The sequence below is a fragment of the Pseudophryne corroboree genome, chromosome 2 (genome assembly GCF_028390025.1).
Source record: "Pseudophryne corroboree isolate aPseCor3 chromosome 2, aPseCor3.hap2, whole genome shotgun sequence".
NCBI lineage: Eukaryota > Metazoa > Chordata > Amphibia > Anura > Myobatrachidae > Pseudophryne > Pseudophryne corroboree.
This window is the reverse complement of record NC_086445.1, coordinates 1042243158-1042265639: the sequence shown is the minus strand read 5'-3', so window position 1 is coordinate 1042265639 and position 22482 is coordinate 1042243158. Positions and strand designations below refer to the sequence as shown.

The 22482-nt window shown below is 49.7% G+C and overlaps 1 protein-coding gene across 1 annotated transcript in view; it reads right to left on the bottom strand.

Moving 5' to 3' along the window:
* The window catches only part of NDC80 (NDC80 kinetochore complex component), a 42968-nt gene that overhangs the window by 18776 nt on the left and 1710 nt on the right, over positions 1-22482 (bottom strand). The window contains exons 2-5 of the mRNA XM_063956836.1: positions 3692-3782; positions 1403-1489; positions 691-808; positions 370-542 (exon numbers count right to left, since the gene is read on the bottom strand). Coding sequence (XP_063812906.1) covers positions 370-542; positions 691-808; positions 1403-1489; positions 3692-3777 — 464 coding nt within the window. The 5' untranslated portion in view covers positions 3778-3782. The remainder of the gene's footprint in view (positions 1-369; positions 543-690; positions 809-1402; positions 1490-3691; positions 3783-22482) is intronic.

Here is a 22482-nt window from a genome sequence, read left to right as displayed (position 1 = left end):
AGCCCAATCCGGCTGCAAGCAGGCAAGTTCGCTTCTTCTCCCCTTAGTCCCTCGCTGCAGTGAGCCTGTTGCCAGCAGGTCTCACTGAAAATAAAAAACCTAAAATTATACTTTCTTTCTAAGGGCTCAGGAGAGCCCCTAGTGTGCATCCAACCTCGGCCGGGCACGAAATCTAACTGAGGCTTGGAGGAGGGTCATAGTGGGAGGAGCCAGTGCACACCAGGTAGTCCTAAATCTTTCTAGAGTGCCCAGCCTCCTTCGGAGCCCGCTATTCCCCATGGTCCTTACGGAGTTCCCAGCATCCACTAGGACGTCAGAGAAACATGTATGTAATGGGTGCAGATCTGCATTTAGAGCAGAGTCACATACCCCAGTTCCTTAAATACTCTGGGGATTTCCTCCTCAAACTTGGAGTCTGGAATTTCATAGTTTGGGCAGATGAAGCTGTAGATGAACGCAAATATCTTCAGGAAATCCTTAGTGGAGGGGCCTTGTAAGGACTTCACCGTGAGGGTCTGCGAGTAGCCGTTCTCATTCAGAAACTGCAGGACACAGAACGGGGGAACGTCAATCACACAAACGTACACCACATACATATATGTTCATTTGATTTGCACAACCGCTCGTTATCATGCAGGTGCCTAATATCCCAGAACACAAGGATAAACGTGAGCTAGGGGCAAGGCGCACCTCACACAGCTGGCGGATACATTGCTGGATAAAGGATTTGTCATGTAGAGGTCGGGGATCTTTTATCTTTTCAGAGACCCCAAACGCTCCATACTGGCTGTTCCTGTTGCCGCTGGCCCTAGAGGAGGAACAAATGAGACGTCAGAGTCTAACAGACACAGCTTATGGTAGCTCTGTATATCAAGCTTCCAACTACACTCATTGCCAAGAATGGAGACAGTCGTCATGTGTTTAATTAGTCTTTATTAAAATGCAGCCTATCCATTCGCTAGGCACCAGTGACATCACCAAGGGAGCAGCCTACCCACTCACCGAGAACCGGCGACATCACTGAGTGCAGCCTACCCACTCACCGAGAACTGGCGACATCACTAAGTGCATCCTACCCACTCACAGAGAACCGGTGACATCACTAAGTGCAGCCTACCCACTCACCGAGAACCGGCGACATCACTGAGTGCAGCCTACCCACTCACCGAGAACCGGCGACATCACTGAGTGCAGCCTACCCACTCACCGAGAACCGGCGACATCACTGAGCTTGCAGCCTATTCAGTAGCCAGGAGACATCACCGAGGCAGGGCACAGCTATTGGAAGGGCTGGACCAAGCGACCACAGAACTCCGTTTATAAACCATAATATGGGCTGCGTCACAGTGATTACACCGAGCTCCACAACAGATGCAATGGACTATAAGATAAATGATTCTACCTCTTGCCGAAGAAGCTGGTCTTTCTTTCAGAAGCTGACGAGTGGGATTTGCTCGTACTTGCCTTAGTCACTCCAGGCCGCTCCTTACTAGAGGTGGAAGAAAAAAAAACAACATATCATTTTTAGCTATGAGACCATCGTATGATTTTGCCATATATGATTTGTATAGCGTAATATAATACAGTTTCTGGATGTGAGATATTAAAGACAAACTTCCTGCATCCTTACTCCAGGCTGCGGACAAAACTGCACCCAAAGACTATGCACGTTACATTTTCACAGGGAAATGGATTTAGACTTTAATCAGAACCCGTCGGGATATACTGGACATCGGAGACTCCAATACAACCTTGGACCTTTAAAGCATCTTTAAACTACTAAAGCGCCTCCATCATTATTTTCTAAACAAGGTCACACAGGACAGCACTGGCACTACCCTACGATGGCAGAAGGGTCCTCGAATGAGCAGAACATCCCTTAGACAAAGACGCTAGGATGGGCATAATAAAGGCATCCAGTGATGCTCTTACTAACCACAGAAGCATCGCCGACAGAAGAAAACAAACAGGATGGAAATCCCATAGGAAGAAATAGGCATCAGCAGGGAACACTGAGTCTTAGCAGTTGATCCGCCTTTTGTATGACTGGGATTCTAGCGTCTGGCCAATGCCATCCACCCACAATCTTCTGCGTGACCCTCTCTCCTGGATGCAGGACTTTCTCTGCTGCAGTAGTAACTCCGTCCTGCGCACGACCCCAATTGCTTTCTTCATTACAAAATGCCCTATTTGCGGCCGACAGCTGATGTTGCCAGTACGGTGACGTGGTCTGTTTCTTTAAGGGTTTCCCTGTTACAGAAGTCTCCCTTGAACAAAGCGTTTAGCCCGGCTCTTAATGCTGGGGCACGGATCACTGGATTAGCTTCCAATGGGAACCACAGACTCTGAAACTGGTAATGAAGAGTCACCGCCCCCCGGCACTGAAAGCAGGCGTCCACTGTCTTAACTGTCCATATGGCAAAGAGGCAGCACTTGTTGTTAGGGCAACATGGTTGGTGTAGTGGTTAGCATTGCTTCCGCGCAGCACTAAGGCCATGAATTCCCAGTCATGGCCAATCGGTGTGGCGCTTGTAGGGTCTCCGTGTGTGTGCGCGCGTTTCCTCCCACACTCAGAGAATACACTGGTTGGTTAATTGGATACGAACAAAAAGTTATCCCTGGTGTGTATCCCCCTGTGATAGGGAATAGAGTGCAAGCTCATTGGGGGCAGGGATTGATACGAGCTGTACAGCGCTTCAGAATGTGTGCGCTACATAAATAACTGGCAATACTAGTTAAAGCCACATTACAGAGCGCTCTACTGAGAATATTTACCCACTGCCATCAGCCCCGTCCCTGGAGAACATCACAATCTATATTACCTACCACACACGTACACTAGTGTGCGGCTAGTTATGTCTTCTGAAGGCTCGGCCGATCCGGCCAGTCTGTCTCTGTGGGATTGTACACAAGGGGCAGAGAACGGCCTTCTCCCATACTCGAGCCTGACCTCCAACGGCAGCACAAAAAGAATGCAGGAGCCCCATGGGACATTTACCAGCAGGAAGGAGCTCGGCCCACCTGTTGCCTGAATGATGCAGTTATCCAGCTCATACTAATATCGTGTTATGCTGCCCATAATTTAGGACGACCCGATTCCGATGCGAGCCGTCTCACGATTCCCCTTGAACTCCCAGGGAGCTCCCTGCAAGCCCTGGACACACAATGTGCTCTTTTTTTGACACACGATATGCATACGATATTACGATCCATCACAAACGATGCATTGAGCATAAATCACGGCACGATGCACCTACAACTATGACGGATAATATGGGCTGCATGTATGACCAGAGGATGTGACGTTCAACCTGCGGGACCGCGCATCGTACCCAAATAATGCGCGATGTAGCGATCCAGGCGTTGAAACTGTATTTGTACGTAAAATCATGCTAATGTATGGCCAGCTTTACAGGCAATTACTCCAGGATGTATATCACCCGAAAGAGCAGCGCCACAGGGGCGAACAACGTTGGGCGAGTTCTCCCATTTATCAGTACACCCTTTGGGTAAAAGATGTAGTGTTAGCAATCTATTTTAGCCACAATTAACACACAGGGGCAGATTCAATTTACGGCAGGTTGTGTCGCACGGTTTATCAATTATCTATCGCTTGCTGTGCGACAATAACACTCAGAGTGACAGGTGGGCACTAGCGTGGAGGCTCATATACAACCATCTAGGCACTTACGTCTGAGGGGTGGTCAGACCCTTGTTGGTATCTTGGACCCGTAATGGAACTACAGACTGTCTGCTGGTCACCGAACTCCTCCTCATGGTTCCTGTTATGAAATAAAAGTTATAAGTTACAGCGTCTGTTCTGTATGGGGGCTCCGCGACTCGGTTCCCTGCTCCCGTGTCATAACGCTCCAAGCACTAACACCGTATTTAGCTCCCACCCTCCCTCCAAATCTTCGTTTTCAGGTGCTCCCACAAGAGGTGGCGGGAACCCAAACCAAGCCTTCCACGCCAAGATCATTAGCTACAGACTGACTTGGCAGATGACAAATGTCCTACCGAGTACATTGCATTCATTACTTCAGCTCACATATAATGGGGGCGATTGCGTGCAGCCACAACTAGAGGGCGCCCAACGGCAGCAATTCAATTGTTCCGCCGTGTGGGTGCGCAGCGTCCGGAGGACATTTTTTCTCGCAGCCTCCTGAGGTATTGGGGGGGGGGGGGGGGGGGGGAGAGTGTTAAAATTGTGCACTTTGTGCGTCCCAAAGCAGGGAGTTATAGCAGTTTTAGGCGGTTAAGCCCGGTCTGTTTGGGCTCGACATGCGCTATGTGCATGGGTGCCCAAACACAACTGAGCTGTGACAATTGTTTTTTAGATGCCAAAAATAATTGAATCGGCCCCAACGGGGTCAATTCAATTAGATGTGTTTGCAAAAGGAAACTCGCATCACAAAACTCACGTTGCAGCAACGCACACACTTGCAAGAATAATTCACAATGCGCAACCTGGCAGAAGTGCATGAAATAGCGGGGAAACCGCCCTGGACCACAAAAAAGTGAGACAGCAGGACCATATAGAAGGCTAATAGTGACCACAAGGACAGCACTGGAGGGTCTTACAGTGCATCACATGGCCGATTCCTGCACTTCTCATTAATGGTGGAAAAAGGACAGCAACTGTATTCAGCAAATTAAGAGTTAGGTTTTTTTTGTTGTTGTTTTTTTACCTCCCACCTGCAAGTTTTAAAACCCCGCTCCCATCAATACAGCTCTCCCCCACCCCTGCGCACACACCCATCCCCCACCGCGCCACCCCTGCGCACGCACCCATACCCCCACTGCGCCAACCCTACGCGCGCACCCAGCCCCCAACGCGCCAACCCTGCGCGTGCACAACCAGCCCCCACCGCACCAACCCTGCGCGCACGCACCAGTCCCCACCGTGCCAACCCTGCGCGCGCGCGCGCACCAGCCCCCACCGCGCCAACCCTGCGCACACACCCGTACCCCCCACCGCGCCACCCCTGCACACACACCCATACCCCCCACCGCGCCACCCATCCCCCCACCGCGCCACTCCTTCACACACCCATCCTCCACCGCGCCACCCCTGCACACACACCCATACCCCCCACCGCGCCACCCATCCCCCCACCGCGCCACTCCTTCACACACCCATCCTCCACCGCGCCACCCCTGCACACACACCCATCCCCCACCGCGCCACCCCAGCGCACACACCCTTCCTGCGCACATACCCATCCCCCCACCACGCCATCCCTGCACACACCAATCCCCCACCGCGCCACCCCTGCGCATGCACCCAGCCCCCACCGCGCCATCTCTGCGCACGCACCCATCCCCCCACCCCTGCGCACACACCCAGCCCCCACCACACCTGCGCACAAACCCAGCCCCCACTGCGCCATCTCTACGCACACACACCCATCCTGGGGGTACATCTATACAGTCTGATGCCAGACCCCTCCACTCCCTTGTGACTGTCCTCTCACAGTAATATTAGAGTGTCAGCTCCTGGGGTTACATCTATACAGTCTGATGCCAGACCCCTCCACTCCCTTGTGACTGTCCTCTCACAGTAATATTAGAGTGTCAGCTCCTGGGGATACATCTATACAGTATGATGCAGCCAGACCCCTCCACTCCCTTGTGACTGTCCTCTCACAGTAATATTAGAGTGTCAGCTCCTGGGGATACATCTATACAGTATGATGCAGCCAGACCCCTCCACACCTCCCTAGTGACTGTCCTCTGTCACAGTAATATTAGAGTGTCAGCTCCTGGGGTTACATCTATACAGTATGATGCCAGACCCCTCCACACCTCCCTAGTGACTGTCCTCTGTCACAGTAATATTAGAGTGTCAGCTCCTGGGGTTACATCTATACAGTATGATGCCAGACCCCTCCACACCTCCCTAGTGACTGTCCTCTGTCACAGTAATATTAGAGTGTCAGCTCCTGGGGATACATCTATACAGTATGATACAGCCAGACCCCTCCACACCTCCCTAGTGACTGTCCTCTGTCACAGTAATATTAGAGTGTCAGCTCCTGGGGTTACATCTATACAGTATGATGCCAGACCCCTCCACACCTCCCTAGTGACTGTCCTCTGTCACAGTAATATTAGAGTGTCAGCTCCTGGGGGTACATCTATACAGTATGATGCCAGACCCCTCCACACCCCCCTAGTGACTGTCCTCTCACAGTAATATTAGAGTGTCAGCTCCTGGGGATACATCTATACAGTATGATGCCAGACCCCTCCACTCCCTTGTGACTGTCCTCTCACAGTAATATTAGAGTGTCAGCTCCTGGGGATACATCTATACAGTATGATGCCAGACCCCTCCACTCCCTTGTGACTGTCCTCTCACAGTAATATTAGAGTGTCAGCTCCTGGGGGTACATCTATACAGTATGATGCAGCCAGACCCCTCCACACCTCCCTAGTGACTGTCCTCTGTCACAGTAATATTAGAGTGTCAGCTCCTGGGGTTACATCTATACAGTATGATGCCAGACCCCTCCACACCTCCCTAGTGACTGTCCTCTGTCACAGTAATATTAGAGTGTCAGCTCCTGGGGATACATCTATACAGTATGATGCCAGACCCCTCCACACCTCCCTAGTGACTGTCCTCTGTCACAGTAATATTAGAGTGTCAGCTCCTGGGGATACATCTATACAGTATGATGCCAGACCCCTCCACACCTCCCTAGTGACTGTCCTCTGTCACAGTAATATTAGAGTGTCAGCTCCTGGGGATACATCTATACAGTATGATGCCAGACCCCTCCACACCTCCCTAGTGACTGTCCTCTGTCACAGTAATATTAGAGTGTCAGCTCCTGGGGTTACATCTATACAGTATGATGCCAGACCCCTCCACACCCCCCTAGTGACTGTCCTCTGTCACAGTAATATTAGAGTGTCAGCTCCTGGGGATACATCTATACAGTATGATGCCAGACCCCTCCACACCTCCCTAGTGACTGTCCTCTGTCACAGTAATATTAGAGTGTCAGCTCCTGGGGTTACATCTATACAGTATGATGCCAGACCCCTCCACACCTCCCTAGTGACTGTCCTCTGTCACAGTAATATTAGAGTGTCAGCTCCTGGGGATACATCTATACAGTATGATGCCAGACCCCTCCACACCTCCCTAGTGACTGTCCTCTGTCACAGTAATATTAGAGTGTCAGCTCCTGGGGATACATCTATACAGTATGATGCCAGACCTCTCCACACCTCCCTAGTGACTGTCCTCTGTCACAGTAATATTAGAGTGTCAGCTCCTGGGGATACATCTATACAGTATGATGCAGCCAGACCTCTCCACACCTCCCTAGTGACTGTCCTCTGTCACAGTAATATTAGAGTGTCAGCTCCTGGGGATACATCTATACAGTATGATGCCAGACCACTCCACACCTCCCTAGTGACTGTCCTCTGTCACAGTAATATTAGAGTGTCAGCTCCTGGGGATACATCTATACAGTATGATGCCAGACCCCTCCACACCTCCCTAGTGACTGTCCTCTGTCACAGTAATATTAGAGTGTCAGCTCCTGGGGTTACATCTATACAGTATGATGCCAGACCCCTCCACACCCCCCTAGAGACTGTCCTCTGTCACAGTAATATTAGAGTGTCAGCTCCTGGGGATACATCTATACAGTATGATGCCAGACCCCTCCACACCTCCCTAGTGACTGTCCTCTGTCACAGTAATATTAGAGTGTCAGCTCCTGGGGTTACATCTATACAGTATGATGCCAGACCCCTCCACACCTCCCTAGTGACTGTCCTCTGTCACAGTAATATTAGAGTGTCAGCTCCTGGGGATACATCTATACAGTATGATGCCAGACCTCTCCACACCTCCCTAGTGACTGTCCTCTGTCACAGTAATATTAGAGTGTCAGCTCCTGGGGATACATCTATACAGTATGATGCAGCCAGACCTCTCCACACCTCCCTAGTGACTGTCCTCTGTCACAGTAATATTAGAGTGTCAGCTCCTGGGGATACATCTATACAGTATGATGCCAGACCACTCCACACCTCCCTAGTGACTGTCCTCTGTCACAGTAATATTAGAGTGTCAGCTCCTGGGGATACATCTATACAGTATGATGCCAGACCCCTCCACACCTCCCTAGTGACTGTCCTCTGTCACAGTAATATTAGAGTGTCAGCTCCTGGGGATACATCTATACAGTATGATGCAGCCAGACCCCTCCACACCTCCCTAGTGACTGTCCTCTGTCACAGTAATATTAGAGTGTCAGCTCCTGGGGATACATCTATACAGTATGATGCCAGACCACTCCACACCTCCCTAGTGACTGTCCTCTGTCACAGTAATATTAGAGAGTGTCAGCTCCTGGGGTTACATCTATACAGTATGATGCAGCCAGACCCCTCCACACCTCCCTAGTGACTGTCCTCTCACAGTAATATTAGAGTGTCAGCTCCTGGGGATACATCTATACAGTATGATGCCAGACCCCTCCACATCTCCCTAGTGACTGTCCTCTCACAGTAATATTAGAGTGTCAGCTCCTGGGGATACATCTATACAGTATGATGCCAGACCCCTCCACACCTCCCTAGTGACTGTCCTCTGTCACAGTAATATTAGAGTGTCAGCTCCTGGGGATACATCTATACAGTATGATACCAGACCCCTCCACACCTCCCTAGTGACTGTCCTCTGTCACAGTAATATTAGAGTGTCAGCTCCTGGGGATACATCTATACAGTATGATGCCAGACCCCTCCACACCCCCCTAGTGACTGTCCTCTGTCACAGTAATATTAGAGTGTCAGCTCCTGGGGGTACATCTATACAGTATGATGCCAGACCCCTCCACACCTCCCTAGTGACTGTCCTCTGTCACAGTAATATTAGAGTGTCAGCTCCTGGGGATACATCTATACAGTATGATGCCAGACCCCTCCACACCTCCCTAGTGACTGTCCTCTGTCACAGTAATATTAGAGTGTCAGCTCCTGGGGTTACATCTATACAGTATGATGCCAGACCCCTCCACACCCCCCTAGTGACTGTCCTCTGTCACAGTAATATTAGAGTGTCAGCTCCTGGGGATACATCTATACAGTATGATGCCAGACCCCTCCACACCTCCCTAGTGACTGTCCTCTGTCACAGTAATATTAGAGTGTCAGCTCCTGGGGATACATCTATACAGTATGATGCCAGACCCCTCCACACCTCCCTAGTGACTGTCCTCTGTCACAGTAATATTAGAGTGTCAGCTCCTGGGGTTACATCTATACAGTATGATGCAGTCAGACCCCTCCACACCTCCCTAGTGACTGTCCTCTGTCACAGTAATATTAGAGTGTCAGCTCCTGGGGATACATCTATACAGTATGATACAGCCAGACCCCTCCACACCTCCCTAGTGACTGTCCTCTGTCACAGTAATATTAGAGTGTCAGCTCCTGGGGATACATCTATACAGTATGATGCAGCCAGACCCCTCCACACCTCCCTAGTGACTGTCCTCTGTCACAGTAATATTAGAGTGTCAGCTCCTGGGGATACATCTATACAGTATGATGCAGCCAGACCCCTCCACACCTCCCTAGTGACTGTCCTCTCACAGTAATATTAGAGTGTCAGCTCCTGGGGTTACATCTATACAGTATGATGCAGCCAGACCTCTCCACACCTCCCTAGTGACTGTCCTCTGTCACAGTAATATTAGAGTGTCAGCTCCTGGGGATACATCTATACAGTATGATGCAGCCAGACCCCTCCACACCTCCCTAGTGACTGTCCTCTGTCACAGTAATATTAGAGTGTCAGCTCCTGGGGATACATCTATACAGTATGATGCCAGACCCCTCCACACCTCCCTAGTGACTGTCCTCTGTCACAGTAATATTAGAGTGTCAGCTCCTGGGGTTACATCTATACAGTATGATGCCAGACCTCTCCACACCTCCCTAGTGACTGTCCTCTGTCACAGTAATATTAGAGTGTCAGCTCCTGGGGATACATCTATACAGTATGATGCCAGACCCCTCCACATCTCCCTTGTGACTGTCCTCTCACAGTAATATTAGAGTGTCAGCTCCTGGGGTTACATCTATACAGTATGATGCAGCCAGACCCCTCCACACCCCCCTAGTGACAGTCCTCTCACAGTAATATTAGAGTGTCAGCTCCTGGGGATACAGCTATACAGTATGATGCCAGACCCCTCCACACCTCCCTAGTGACTGTCCTCTGTCACAGTAATATTAGAGAGTGTCAGCTCCTGGGGTTACATCTATACAGTATGATGCAGCCAGACCCCTCCACACCCCCCTAGTGACTGTCCTCTCACAGTAATATTAGAGTGTCAGCTCCTGGGGATACAGCTATACAGTATGATGCCAGACCCCTCCACACCTCCCTAGTGACTGTCCTCTGTCACAGTAATATTAGAGAGTGTCAGCTCCTGGGGTTACATCTATACAGTATGATGCAGCCAGACCCCTCCACACCTCCCTAGTGACTGTCCTCTGTCACAGTAATATTAGAGTGTCAGCTCCTGGGGATACATCTATACAGTATGATGCCAGACCCCTCCACACCTCCCTAGTGACTGTCCTCTGTCACAGTAATATTAGAGTGTCAGCTCCTGGGGATACATCTATACAGTATGATGCCAGACCCCTCCACACCTCCCTAGTGACTGTCCTCTGTCACAGTAATATTAGAGTGTCAGCTCCTGGGGATACATCTATACAGTATGATGCAGCCAGACCCCTCCACACCCCCCTAGTGACTGTCCTCTGTCACAGTAATATTAGAGTGTCAGCTCCTGGGGATACATCTATACAGTATGATGCCAGACCTCTCCACACCTCCCTAATGACTGTCCTCTGTCACAGTAATATTAGAGTGTCAGCTCCTGGGGATACATCTATACAGTATGATGCCAGACCCCTCCACACCTCCCTAGTGACTGTCCTCTGTCACAGTAATATTAGAGTGTCAGCTCCTGGGGATACATCTATACAGTATGATGCAGCCAGACCCCTCCACACCTCCCTAGTGACTGTCCTCTGTCACAGTAATAATAAGAATTTACTTGCCGATAATTCTATTTCTCGTAGTCCGTAGTGGATGCTGGGGACTCCGTCAGGACCATGGGGTTTAGCGGCTCCGCAGGAGACAGGGCACAATAATAAAAGCTTTAGGATCAGGTGGTGTGCACTGGCTCCTCCCCCTATGACCCTCCTCCAAGCCTCAGTTAGGATACTGTGCCCGGACGAGCGTGCATAATAAGGAAGGATATTGAATCCCGGGTAAGACTCATACCAGCCACACCAATCACACCGTACAACCTGTGATCTGAACCCAGTTAACAGTATGATAACAACGAAGGAGCCTCTGAAAAGATGGCTCACAACAAGAATAACCCGATTTTTGTAACAATAACTATGTACAAGTATTGCAGACAATCCGCACTTGGGATGGGCGCCCAGCATCCACTACGGACTACGAGAAATAGAATTATCGGTAAGTAAATTCTTATTTTCTCTAACGTCCTAAGTGGATGCTGGGGACTCCGTCAGGACCATGGGGATTATACCAAAGCTCCCAAACGGGCGGGAGAGTGCGGATGACTCTGCAGCACCGAATGAGAGAACTCCAGGTCCTCCTCAGTCAGGGTGTGCCCCTGACCAAGTAGCAGCTCGGCAAAGTTGTAAAGCCGAGACCCCTCGGGCAGCCGCCCAAGATGAGCCCACTTCCTTGTGGAATGGGCTTTTACTGATTTTGGCTGTGGCAAGCCTGCCACAGAATGTGCAAGCTGAATTGTACTACAAATCCAGCGAGCAATCGTCTGCTTAGAAGCAGGAACACCCATCTTGTTGGGTGCATACAGGCTAAACAGCGAGTCAGATTTTCTGACTCCAGTCGTCCTGGAAACATATTTTCAGGGCCCTGACAACGTCAAGTAACTTGGAGTCCTCCAAGTCCCTAGTAGCCGCAGGTACCACAATAGGTTGGTTCATGTGAAAAACAGAAAACACCTTAAGGAGAAATTGAGGACGAGTCCTCAATTCTGCCCTGTCAGAATGAAAAATTAAGTAAGGGCTTTTATATGATAAAGCCGCCCATTCTGACACACGCCTGGCTGAAGCCAGGGCTAATAGAATCTTCACCTTCCATGTGAAATATTTTAATTCCACAGTGGTGAGTGGATCAAACCAATGTGACTTTAGGAAACTCAAAACAACATTGAGATCCCAAGGTGCCACTGGGGGCACAAAAGGAGGCTGTATATGCAGTACCCCTTTTACAAACGTCTGAACTTCAGGCACTGAAGCCAGTTCTTTCTGGAAGAAATTCGACAGGGTCGAAATTTGAACCTTAATGGACCCTAATTTTAGGCCCATAGACAGTCCTGTTTTCAGGAAATGTAGGAAACGACCCAGTTGGAATTCCTCTGTAGGGACCTTCTTGGCCTCGCACCACGCAACATATTTTCGCCAAATGCGGTGAAAATGTTTTGCGGTTACATCCTTCCTGGCTTCGACCAGGGTAGGGATGACTTCATCTGGAATGCCCTTTCAGGATCCGGCGATCAACTGCCATGCCGTCAAACGCAGCCGCGGTAAGTCTTGGAACAGACAAGGCCCCTGCTGGAGCAGGTCCTTTCTTAAAGGTAGAGGCCACGGTTCTTCCGTGAGCATCTCTTGAAGTTCCGGGTACCAAGTCCTTCTTGACCCATCCGGAACCACGAGTATCGTTCTTACTCATCTCCTTCTTATGATTCTCAGTACTTTTGGTATGAGATGCATAGGAGGGAACACATACCCTGACTGGTACACCCACAGTGTTACCAGAGCGTCCACCGCTATTGCCTTAGGGTCCCTTGACCTGGCGCAATATCTGTCTAGTTTTTTGTTCAGGCGGGACGCCATCATGTCCACCTTTGGTTTTTCCCAACGGTTTACAATCATGTGGAAGACTTCCCGCTGAAGTGCCCACTCTCCCGGGTGGAGGTTATGCCTGCTGAGGAAGTCTGCTTCCCAGTTTTCCACTCCCGGAATTAACACTGCTGAGAGTGTTATCACATGATTTTTCGCCCAGCGAAGAATCCTTGCAGTTTCTGCCATTTCCCTCCTGCTTCATGTGCCGCCCTGTCTGTTTACGTGGGCGACTGCCGTGATGTTGTCCCACTGGATCAATACCGGCTGACCTTGAAGCAGAGGTCTTGCTAAGCTTAGAGCCTTGTAAATTGCCCTTAGCTCCAGTATATTTATGTGGAGAGAAGTCTCCAGACTTGATCACACTCCCTGGAAATTTTTTCCTTGTGTGACTGCTCCCCAGCCACTCAGGCTGGCATCCGTGGTCACCAGGACCCAGTCCTGAATGTCGAATCTGCGGCCCTTTCATAGATGAGCACTCTGCAGCCACCGCAGAAGAAAACACCCTTGTCCTTGGAGACAGGGTTATCCGCTGATGCATCTGAAGATGCGATCCGGACCATTTTCCCAGCAGATTCCACTGAAAGGTTCTTGCGTGAAATCTACCGAATGGGATCGCTTTGTAAGAAACCACCATTTTTCACAGGACCCTTGTGCAATGATGCACTGATACTTTTCCTGGTTTTAGGAGGTTCCTGACTAGCTCGGATAACTCCCTGGCCTTCTTCTCCGGGAGAAAACATCCTTTTCTAGACTGTGTCCAGAATCATTCCTAGGAACATTAGACGTGTCGTCGGAAAAAGCTGCGATTTTGGAATATTTAGAATCCACTCGTGCTGTCGTAGAACTACTTGAGATAGTGCTACTCCGACCGCCAACTGTTCTCTGGACCTTGCCCTTATCAGGAAAGCGTCCATATTTCTTTTAGGAAGAATCATCATTTCGGCCATTACCATGGTAAAGACCCGGGGTGCCGTGGACAATCCAAACGGCAGCTTCTGAACTGATAGTGACAGTTCTGTACCACGAACCTGAGATACCCTTGGTGAGAAGGGCAAAATTTGGACATGTAGGTAAGCGTCCCTGATATCCAGTGACACCATATCGTCCTGGTTCGCTATCACTGCTCTGAGTGACTCCATCTTGATTTGAACTCTTGTACGTAATTGTTCAAATCTTTTAGATCTCACCGAGCTGTTTGGCTTCAGTACCACAATATAGTGTGGAATAATACCCCTTCCCTTGTTGTAGGAGGGGTACTTTGATTATCACCTGCTGGGAATACAGCCTGTGAATTATTTCCCAATACTGCCTCCCTGTCGGAGGGAGACGTTGGTAAAGCAGACTTCAGGAACTTGTGAGGGGAAGACGTCTCGAATTTCCAATGTACACCTGGGATACTACGTGTAGGATCCAGGAGTCCACTTGCGAGTGAGCCCACTGCGTGCTGAAACTCTTGAGATGACCCCCCACCGCACCTGAGTCCGCTTGTATGGCCCCAGCGTCATGCTACGGACTTGGCAGAAGCTGTGGAGGACTTCTGTTCCTGGGAATGGGCTGCCTGCTGCAGTCTTCTTCCCTTTCCTCTAACCCTGGGCAGATATGACTGGCCTTTTGCCCGCCTGCCTTTATGGGTACGAAAGGACTGAGACTGAAAAGACTGTGTCCTTTTCTGCTGAGATGTGACTTGGGGTAACAAAAGTGGATTTTCCAGCTGTTGCCATGGCCACCAGGTCCGATGGACCGCCCCTTTATATGGCAATACTTCCATGTGCCGTCTGGAATCTGCATCACCTGACCACTGTCGTGTCTATAAACATCGTCTGGCAGATATGGACATCACATCTACTCTTGATGCCAGAATGCAAATATCCATCTGCGCATCTCGCATATATAGAAATGCATCCTTAAAATGCTCTATAGTCAATAAAATATTGTTCCTGTCAAGGGTATCAATATTTTCAGTCAGGAAATCCGACCAAGCCCGCCCAGCGCTGCACATCCAGGCTGAGGCGATTGCTGGTCGTAGTATAACACCAGTATGTGTGTATATACTTTTTAGGATATTTTTCAGCTTCCTATCAGCTGGCTCTTTGAGGGCGGCCGTATCTGGAGACGGTAACGCCACTTGTTTTTATAAGCGTGTGAGCGCCTTATCCACCCTAAGGTGTGTTTCCCAACTCGCCCTCACTTCTGGCGGGAAAGGGTATACCTCCAATAATTTTCTATCGGAGGAAACCCACGTATCATCACACACTTTAATTTATCTGATTCAGGAAAAACTACAAGTAGATTATTCCCACCCTACATAATACCCTTATTTGTGGTACTTGTAGTATCAGAAATATGTAACACCTCCTTCATTGCCCTTAACATGTAACGTGTGGCCCTAAAGGAAAATACGTTTGTTTCTTCACCGTCGACACTGAAGTCAGTGTCCGTGTCGACCAACTGAGGTAAATGGGCGTTTTTACAAGCCCCTGACGGTGTCTGAGACGCCTGGACAGGTACCAATTTGTTTGCCGGCCGTCTCATGTCGTCAACCGACCTTGCATCGTGTTGACATTATCACGTAATTCCTAAATAAGCCATCCATTCCGGTGTCGACTCCCTAGAGAGTGACATCACCAATACAGGCAATTTGCTCCGCCTCCTCACCAACATCGTCCTCCTACATGTCGACACACACGTACCGACACACAGCACACACACAGGGAATGCTCTGATAGAGGACAGGACCCCACTAGCCCTTTGGGGAGACAGAGGGAGAGTTTGCCAGCACACACCAAAAACGCTATAATTATACAGGGACAACCTTTATATAAGTGTTTTCCCTTATAGCATTTTCACATATGTAATCATATCGCCAAATAAGTGCCCCCCCTCTCTGTTTTAACCCTGTTTCTGTAGTGCAGTGCAGGGGAGAGCCTGGGAGCCTTCCTCACAGCAGAGCTGAGCAGGAAAATGGCGCCGTGTGCTGAGGAGAATAGGCCCCGCCCCCTAAAACGGCGGGCTCTTCTCCCGGAGTTTGTGAGATCTGGCAGGGGTTAAATACATCCATATAGCCTCAAGGGCTATATGTGATGTATTTTAGCCATAAAAAAGGTATAATACATTGCTGCCCAGGGCGCCCCCCCCAGCGCCCTGCACCCTCAGTGACCGCTGGTATGAAGTGTGCTGACAACAATGTCGCACAGCTGCAGTGCTGTGCGCTACCTTATGAAGACTGAAAGTCTTCTGCCGCCTGTTTCTGGACCTCTGGACCTCTTCAACTTCGGCATCTGCAAGGGGGGTCGGCGGCACGGCTCCGGGACGAACCCCAGGGTGAGACCTGTGTTCCGACTCCCTCTGGAGCTAATGGTGTCCAGTAGCCTAAGAAGCAAATCCATCCTGCACGCAGGTGAGTTTACTTCTCTCCCCTAAGTCCCTCGTAGCAGTGAGCCTGTTGCCAGCAGGACTCACTGAAAATAAAAAACCTAACTTAAACTTTTATTCTAAGCAGCTCAGGAGAGCCACCTAGATTGCACCCTTCTCGGCCGGGCACAAAGATCTAACTGAGGCTTGGAGGAGGGTCATAGGGGGAGGAGCCAGTGCACACCACCTGATCCTAAAGCTTTTATTATTGTGCCCTGTCTCCTGCGGAGCCGCTAAACCCCATGGTCCTGACGGAGTCCCCAGCATCCACTTAGGACGTTAGAGAAATTAGAGTGTCAGCTCCTGGGGATACATCTATACAGTATGATGCCAGACCTCTCCACACCTCCCTAGTGACTGTCCTCTGTCACAGTAATATTAGAGTGTCAGCTCCTGGGGATACATCTATACAGTATGATGCCAGACCCCTCCACACCTCCCTAGTGACTGTCCTCTGTCACAGTAATATTAGAGTGTCAGCTCCTGGGGATACATCTATACAGTATGATGCAGCCAGACCCCTCCACACCTCCCTAGTGACTGTCCTCTCACAGTAATATTAGAGTGTCAGCTCCTGGGGATACATCTATACAGTATGATGCCAGACCTCTCCACACCTCCCTAGTGACTGTCCTCTGTCACAGTAATATTAGAGTGTCAGCTCCTGGGGTTACATCTATACAGTATGATGCAGCCAGACCCCTCCACATCTCCCTAGTGACTGTCCTCTGTCACAGTAATATTAGAGTGTCAGCTCCTGGGGGTACATCTATACAGTATGATGCCAGACCCCTCCACACCTCCCTAGTGACTGTCCTCTGTCACAGTAATATTAGAGTGTCAGCTCCTGGGGATACATCTATACAGTATGATGCCAGACCCCTCCACACCTCCCTAGTGACTGTCCTCTGTCACAGTAATATTAGAGTGTCAGCTCCTGGGGGTACATCTATACAGTATGATGCAGCCAGACCCCTCCACACCTCCCTAGTGACTGTCCTCTGTCACAGTAATATTAGAGTGTCAGCTCCTGGGGTTACATCTATACAGTATGATGCAGCCAGACCCCTCCACACCTCCCTAGTGACTGTCCTCTGTCACAGTAATATTAGAGTGTCAGCTCCTGGGGATACATCTATACAGTATGATGCCAGACCTCTCCACACCTCCCTAGTGACTGTCCTCTCACAGTAATATTAGAGTGTCAGCTCCTGGGGTTACATCTATACAGTATGATGCAGCCAGACCCCTCCACACCTCCCTAGTGACTGTCCTCTGTCACAGTAATATTAGAGTGTCAGCTCCTGGGGCTACATCTATACAGTATGATGCCAGACCCCTCCACACCTCCCTAGTGACTGTCCTCTGTCACAGTAATATTAGAGTGTCAGCTCCTGGGGCTACATCTATACAGTATGATGCAGCCAGACCTCTCCACACCTCCCTAGTGACTGTCCTCTGTCACAGTAATATTAGAGTGTCAGCTCCTGGGGATACATCTATACAGTATGATGCCAGACCCCTCCACACCTCCCTAGTGACTGTCCTCTCACAGTAATATTAGAGTGTCAGCTCCTGGGGATACATCTATACAGTATGATGCAGCCAGACCCCTCCACACCTCCCTAGTGACTGTCCTCTGTCACAGTAATATTAGAGTGTCAGCTCCTGGGGTTACATCTATACAGTATGATGCCAGATCCCTCCACACCTCCCTAGTGACTGTCCTCTGTCACAGTAATATTAGAGTGTCAGCTCCTGGGGATACATCTATACAGTATGATGCCAGACCCCTCCACACCTCCCTAGTGACTGTCCTCTGTCACAGTAATATTAGAGTGTCAGCTCCTGGGGTTACATCTATACAGTATGATGCAGCCAGACCCCTCCACACCTCCCTAGTGACTGTCCTCTGTCACAGTAATATTAGAGTGTCAGCTCCTGGGGATACATCTATACAGTATGATGCAGCCAGACCCCTCCACACCTCCCTAGTGACTGTCCTCTGTCACAGTAATATTAGAGTGTCAGCTCCTGGGGTTACATCTATACAGTATGATGCAGCCAGACCCCTCCACACCTCCCTAGTGACTGTCCTCTGTCACAGTAATATTTGAGTGTCAGCTCCTGGAGATACATCTATACAGTATGATGCCAGACCCCTCCACACCTCCCTAGTGACTGTCCTCTCACAGTAATATTAGAGTGTCAGCTCCTGGGGATACATCTATACAGTATGATGCAGCCAGACCCCTCCACACCTCCCTAGTGACTGTCCTCTGTCACAGTAATATTAGAGTGTCAGCTCCTGGGGATACATCTATACAGTATGATGCCAGACCCCTCCACACCTCCCTAGTGACTGTCCTCTGTCACAGTAATATTAGAGTGTCAGCTCCTGGGGTTACATCTATACAGTATGATGCCAGACCTCTCCACACCTCCCTAGTGACTGTCCTCTGTCACAGTAATATTAGAGTGTCAGCTCCTGGGGATACATCTATACAGTATGATGCAGCCAGACCTCTCCACACCTCCCTAGTGACTGTCCTCTGTCACAGTAATATTAGAGTGTCAGCTCCTGGGGATACATCTATACAGTATGATGCAGCCAGACCTCTCCACACCTCCCTAGTGACTGTCCTCTGTCACAGTAATATTAGAGTGTCAGCTCCTGGGGTTACATCTATACAGTATGATACAGCCAGACCCCTCCACACCTCCCTAGTGACTGTCCTCTGTCACAGTAATATTAGAGTGTCAGCTCCTGGGGATACATCTATACAGTATGATGCCAGACCCCTCCACACCTCCCTAGTGACTGTCCTCTGTCACAGTAATATTAGAGTGTCAGCTCCTGGGGATACATCTATACAGTATGATGCAGCCAGACCCCTCCACACCTCCCTAGTGACTGTCCTCTGTCACAGTAATATTAGAGTGTCAGCTCCTGGGGATACATCTATACAGTATGATGCCAGACCTCTCCACACCTCCCTAGTGACTGTCCTCTGTCACAGTAATATTAGAGTGTCAGCTCCTGGGGATACATCTATACAGTATGATGCCAGACCCCTCCACAACTCCCTAGTGACTGTCCTCTCACAGTAATATTAGAGTGTCAGCTCCTGGGGATACATCTATACAGTATGATGCCAGACCCCTCCACACCTCCCTAGTGACTGTCCTCTGTCACAGTAATATTAGAGTGTCAGCTCCTGGGGTTACATCTATACAGTATGATGCAGCCAGACCCCTCCACACCTCCCTAGTGACTGTCCTCTGTCACAGTAATATTAGAGTGTCAGCTCCTGGGGATACATCTATACAGTATGATGCCAGACCTCTCCACACCTCCCTAGTGACTGTCCTCTCACAGTAATATTAGAGTGTCAGCTCCTGGGGTTACATCTATACAGTATGATGCAGCCAGACCCCTCCACACCTCCCTAGTGACTGTCCTCTGTCACAGTAATATTAGAGTGTCAGCTCCTGGGGCTACATCTATACAGTATGATGCCAGACCCCTCCACACCTCCCTAGTGACTGTCCTCTGTCACAGTAATATTAGAGTGTCAGCTCCTGGGGCTACATCTATACAGTATGATGCAGCCAGACCTCTCCACACCTCCCTAGTGACTGTCCTCTGTCACAGTAATATTAGAGTGTCAGCTCCTGGGGATACATCTATACAGTATGATGCCAGACCCCTCCACACCTCCCTAGTGACTGTCCTCTCACAGTAATATTAGAGTGTCAGCTCCTGGGGATACATCTATACAGTATGATGCAGCCAGACCCCTCCACACCTCCCTAGTGACTGTCCTCTGTCACAGTAATATTAGAGTGTCAGCTCCTGGGGTTACATCTATACAGTATGATGCCAGATCCCTCCACACCTCCCTAGTGACTGTCCTCTGTCACAGTAATATTAGAGTGTCAGCTCCTGGGGATACATCTATACAGTATGATGCCAGACCCCTCCACACCTCCCTAGTGACTGTCCTCTGTCACAGTAATATTAGAGTGTCAGCTCCTGGGGTTACATCTATACAGTATGATGCAGCCAGACCCCTCCACACCTCCCTAGTGACTGTCCTCTGTCACAGTAATATTAGAGTGTCAGCTCCTGGGGATACATCTATACAGTATGATGCAGCCAGACCCCTCCACACCTCCCTAGTGACTGTCCTCTGTCACAGTAATATTAGAGTGTCAGCTCCTGGGGTTACATCTATACAGTATGATGCAGCCAGACCCCTCCACACCTCCCTAGTGACTGTCCTCTGTCACAGTAATATTTGAGTGTCAGCTCCTGGAGATACATCTATACAGTATGATGCCAGACCCCTCCACACCTCCCTAGTGACTGTCCTCTCACAGTAATATTAGAGTGTCAGCTCCTGGGGATACATCTATACAGTATGATGCAGCCAGACCCCTCCACACCTCCCTAGTGACTGTCCTCTGTCACAGTAATATTAGAGTGTCAGCTCCTGGGGATACATCTATACAGTATGATGCCAGACCCCTCCACACCTCCCTAGTGACTGTCCTCTGTCACAGTAATATTAGAGTGTCAGCTCCTGGGGTTACATCTATACAGTATGATGCCAGACCTCTCCACACCTCCCTAGTGACTGTCCTCTGTCACAGTAATATTAGAGTGTCAGCTCCTGGGGATACATCTATACAGTATGATGCAGCCAGACCTCTCCACACCTCCCTAGTGACTGTCCTCTGTCACAGTAATATTAGAGTGTCAGCTCCTGGGGATACATCTATACAGTATGATGCAGCCAGACCTCTCCACACCTCCCTAGTGACTGTCCTCTGTCACAGTAATATTAGAGTGTCAGCTCCTGGGGTTACATCTATACAGTATGATACAGCCAGACCCCTCCACACCTCCCTAGTGACTGTCCTCTGTCACAGTAATATTAGAGTGTCAGCTCCTGGGGATACATCTATACAGTATGATGCCAGACCCCTCCACACCTCCCTAGTGACTGTCCTCTGTCACAGTAATATTAGAGTGTCAGCTCCTGGGGATACATCTATACAGTATGATGCAGCCAGACCCCTCCACACCTCCCTAGTGACTGTCCTCTGTCACAGTAATATTAGAGTGTCAGCTCCTGGGGATACATCTATACAGTATGATGCCAGACCTCTCCACACCTCCCTAGTGACTGTCCTCTGTCACAGTAATATTAGAGTGTCAGCTCCTGGGGATACATCTATACAGTATGATGCCAGACCCCTCCACAACTCCCTAGTGACTGTCCTCTCACAGTAATATTAGAGTGTCAGCTCCTGGGGATACATCTGTACAGTATGATGCCAGACCCCTCCACACCTCCCTAGTGACTGTCCTCTGTCACAGTAATATTAGAGTGTCAGCTCCTGGGGCTACATCTATACAGTATGATGCCAGACCCCTCCACACCTCCCTAGTGACTGTCCTCTCACAGTAATATTAGAGTGTCAGCTCCTGGGGGTACATCTATACACAGTATGATGCAGCCAGACCCCTCCACACCTCCCTAGTGACTGTCCTCTGTCACAGTAATATTAGAGTGTCAGCTCCTGGGGATACATCTATACAGTATGATGCCAGACCTCTCCACACCTCCCTAGTGACTGTCCTCTGTCACAGTAATATTAGAGTGTCAGCTCCTGGGGATACATCTATACAATATGATGCCAGACCCCTCCACACCTCCCTAGTGACTGTCCTCTGTCACAGTAATATTAGAGTGTCAGCTCCTGGGGTTACATCTATACAGTATGATGCAGCCAGACCCCTCCACACCTCCCTAGTGACTGTCCTCTGTCACAGTAATATTAGAGTGTCAGCTCCTGGGGATACATCTATACAGTATGATGCAGCCAGACCCCTCCACACCTCCCTAGTGACTGTCCTCTGTCACAGTAATATTATAGAGTGTCAGCTCCTGGGGTTACATCTATACAGTATGATGCAGCCAGACCTCTCCACACCTCCCTAGTGACTGTCCTCTGTCACAGTAATATTAGAGTGTCAGCTCCTGGGGGTACATCTATACAGTATGATGCCAGACCTCTCCACACCTCCCTAGTGACTGTCCTCTGTCACAG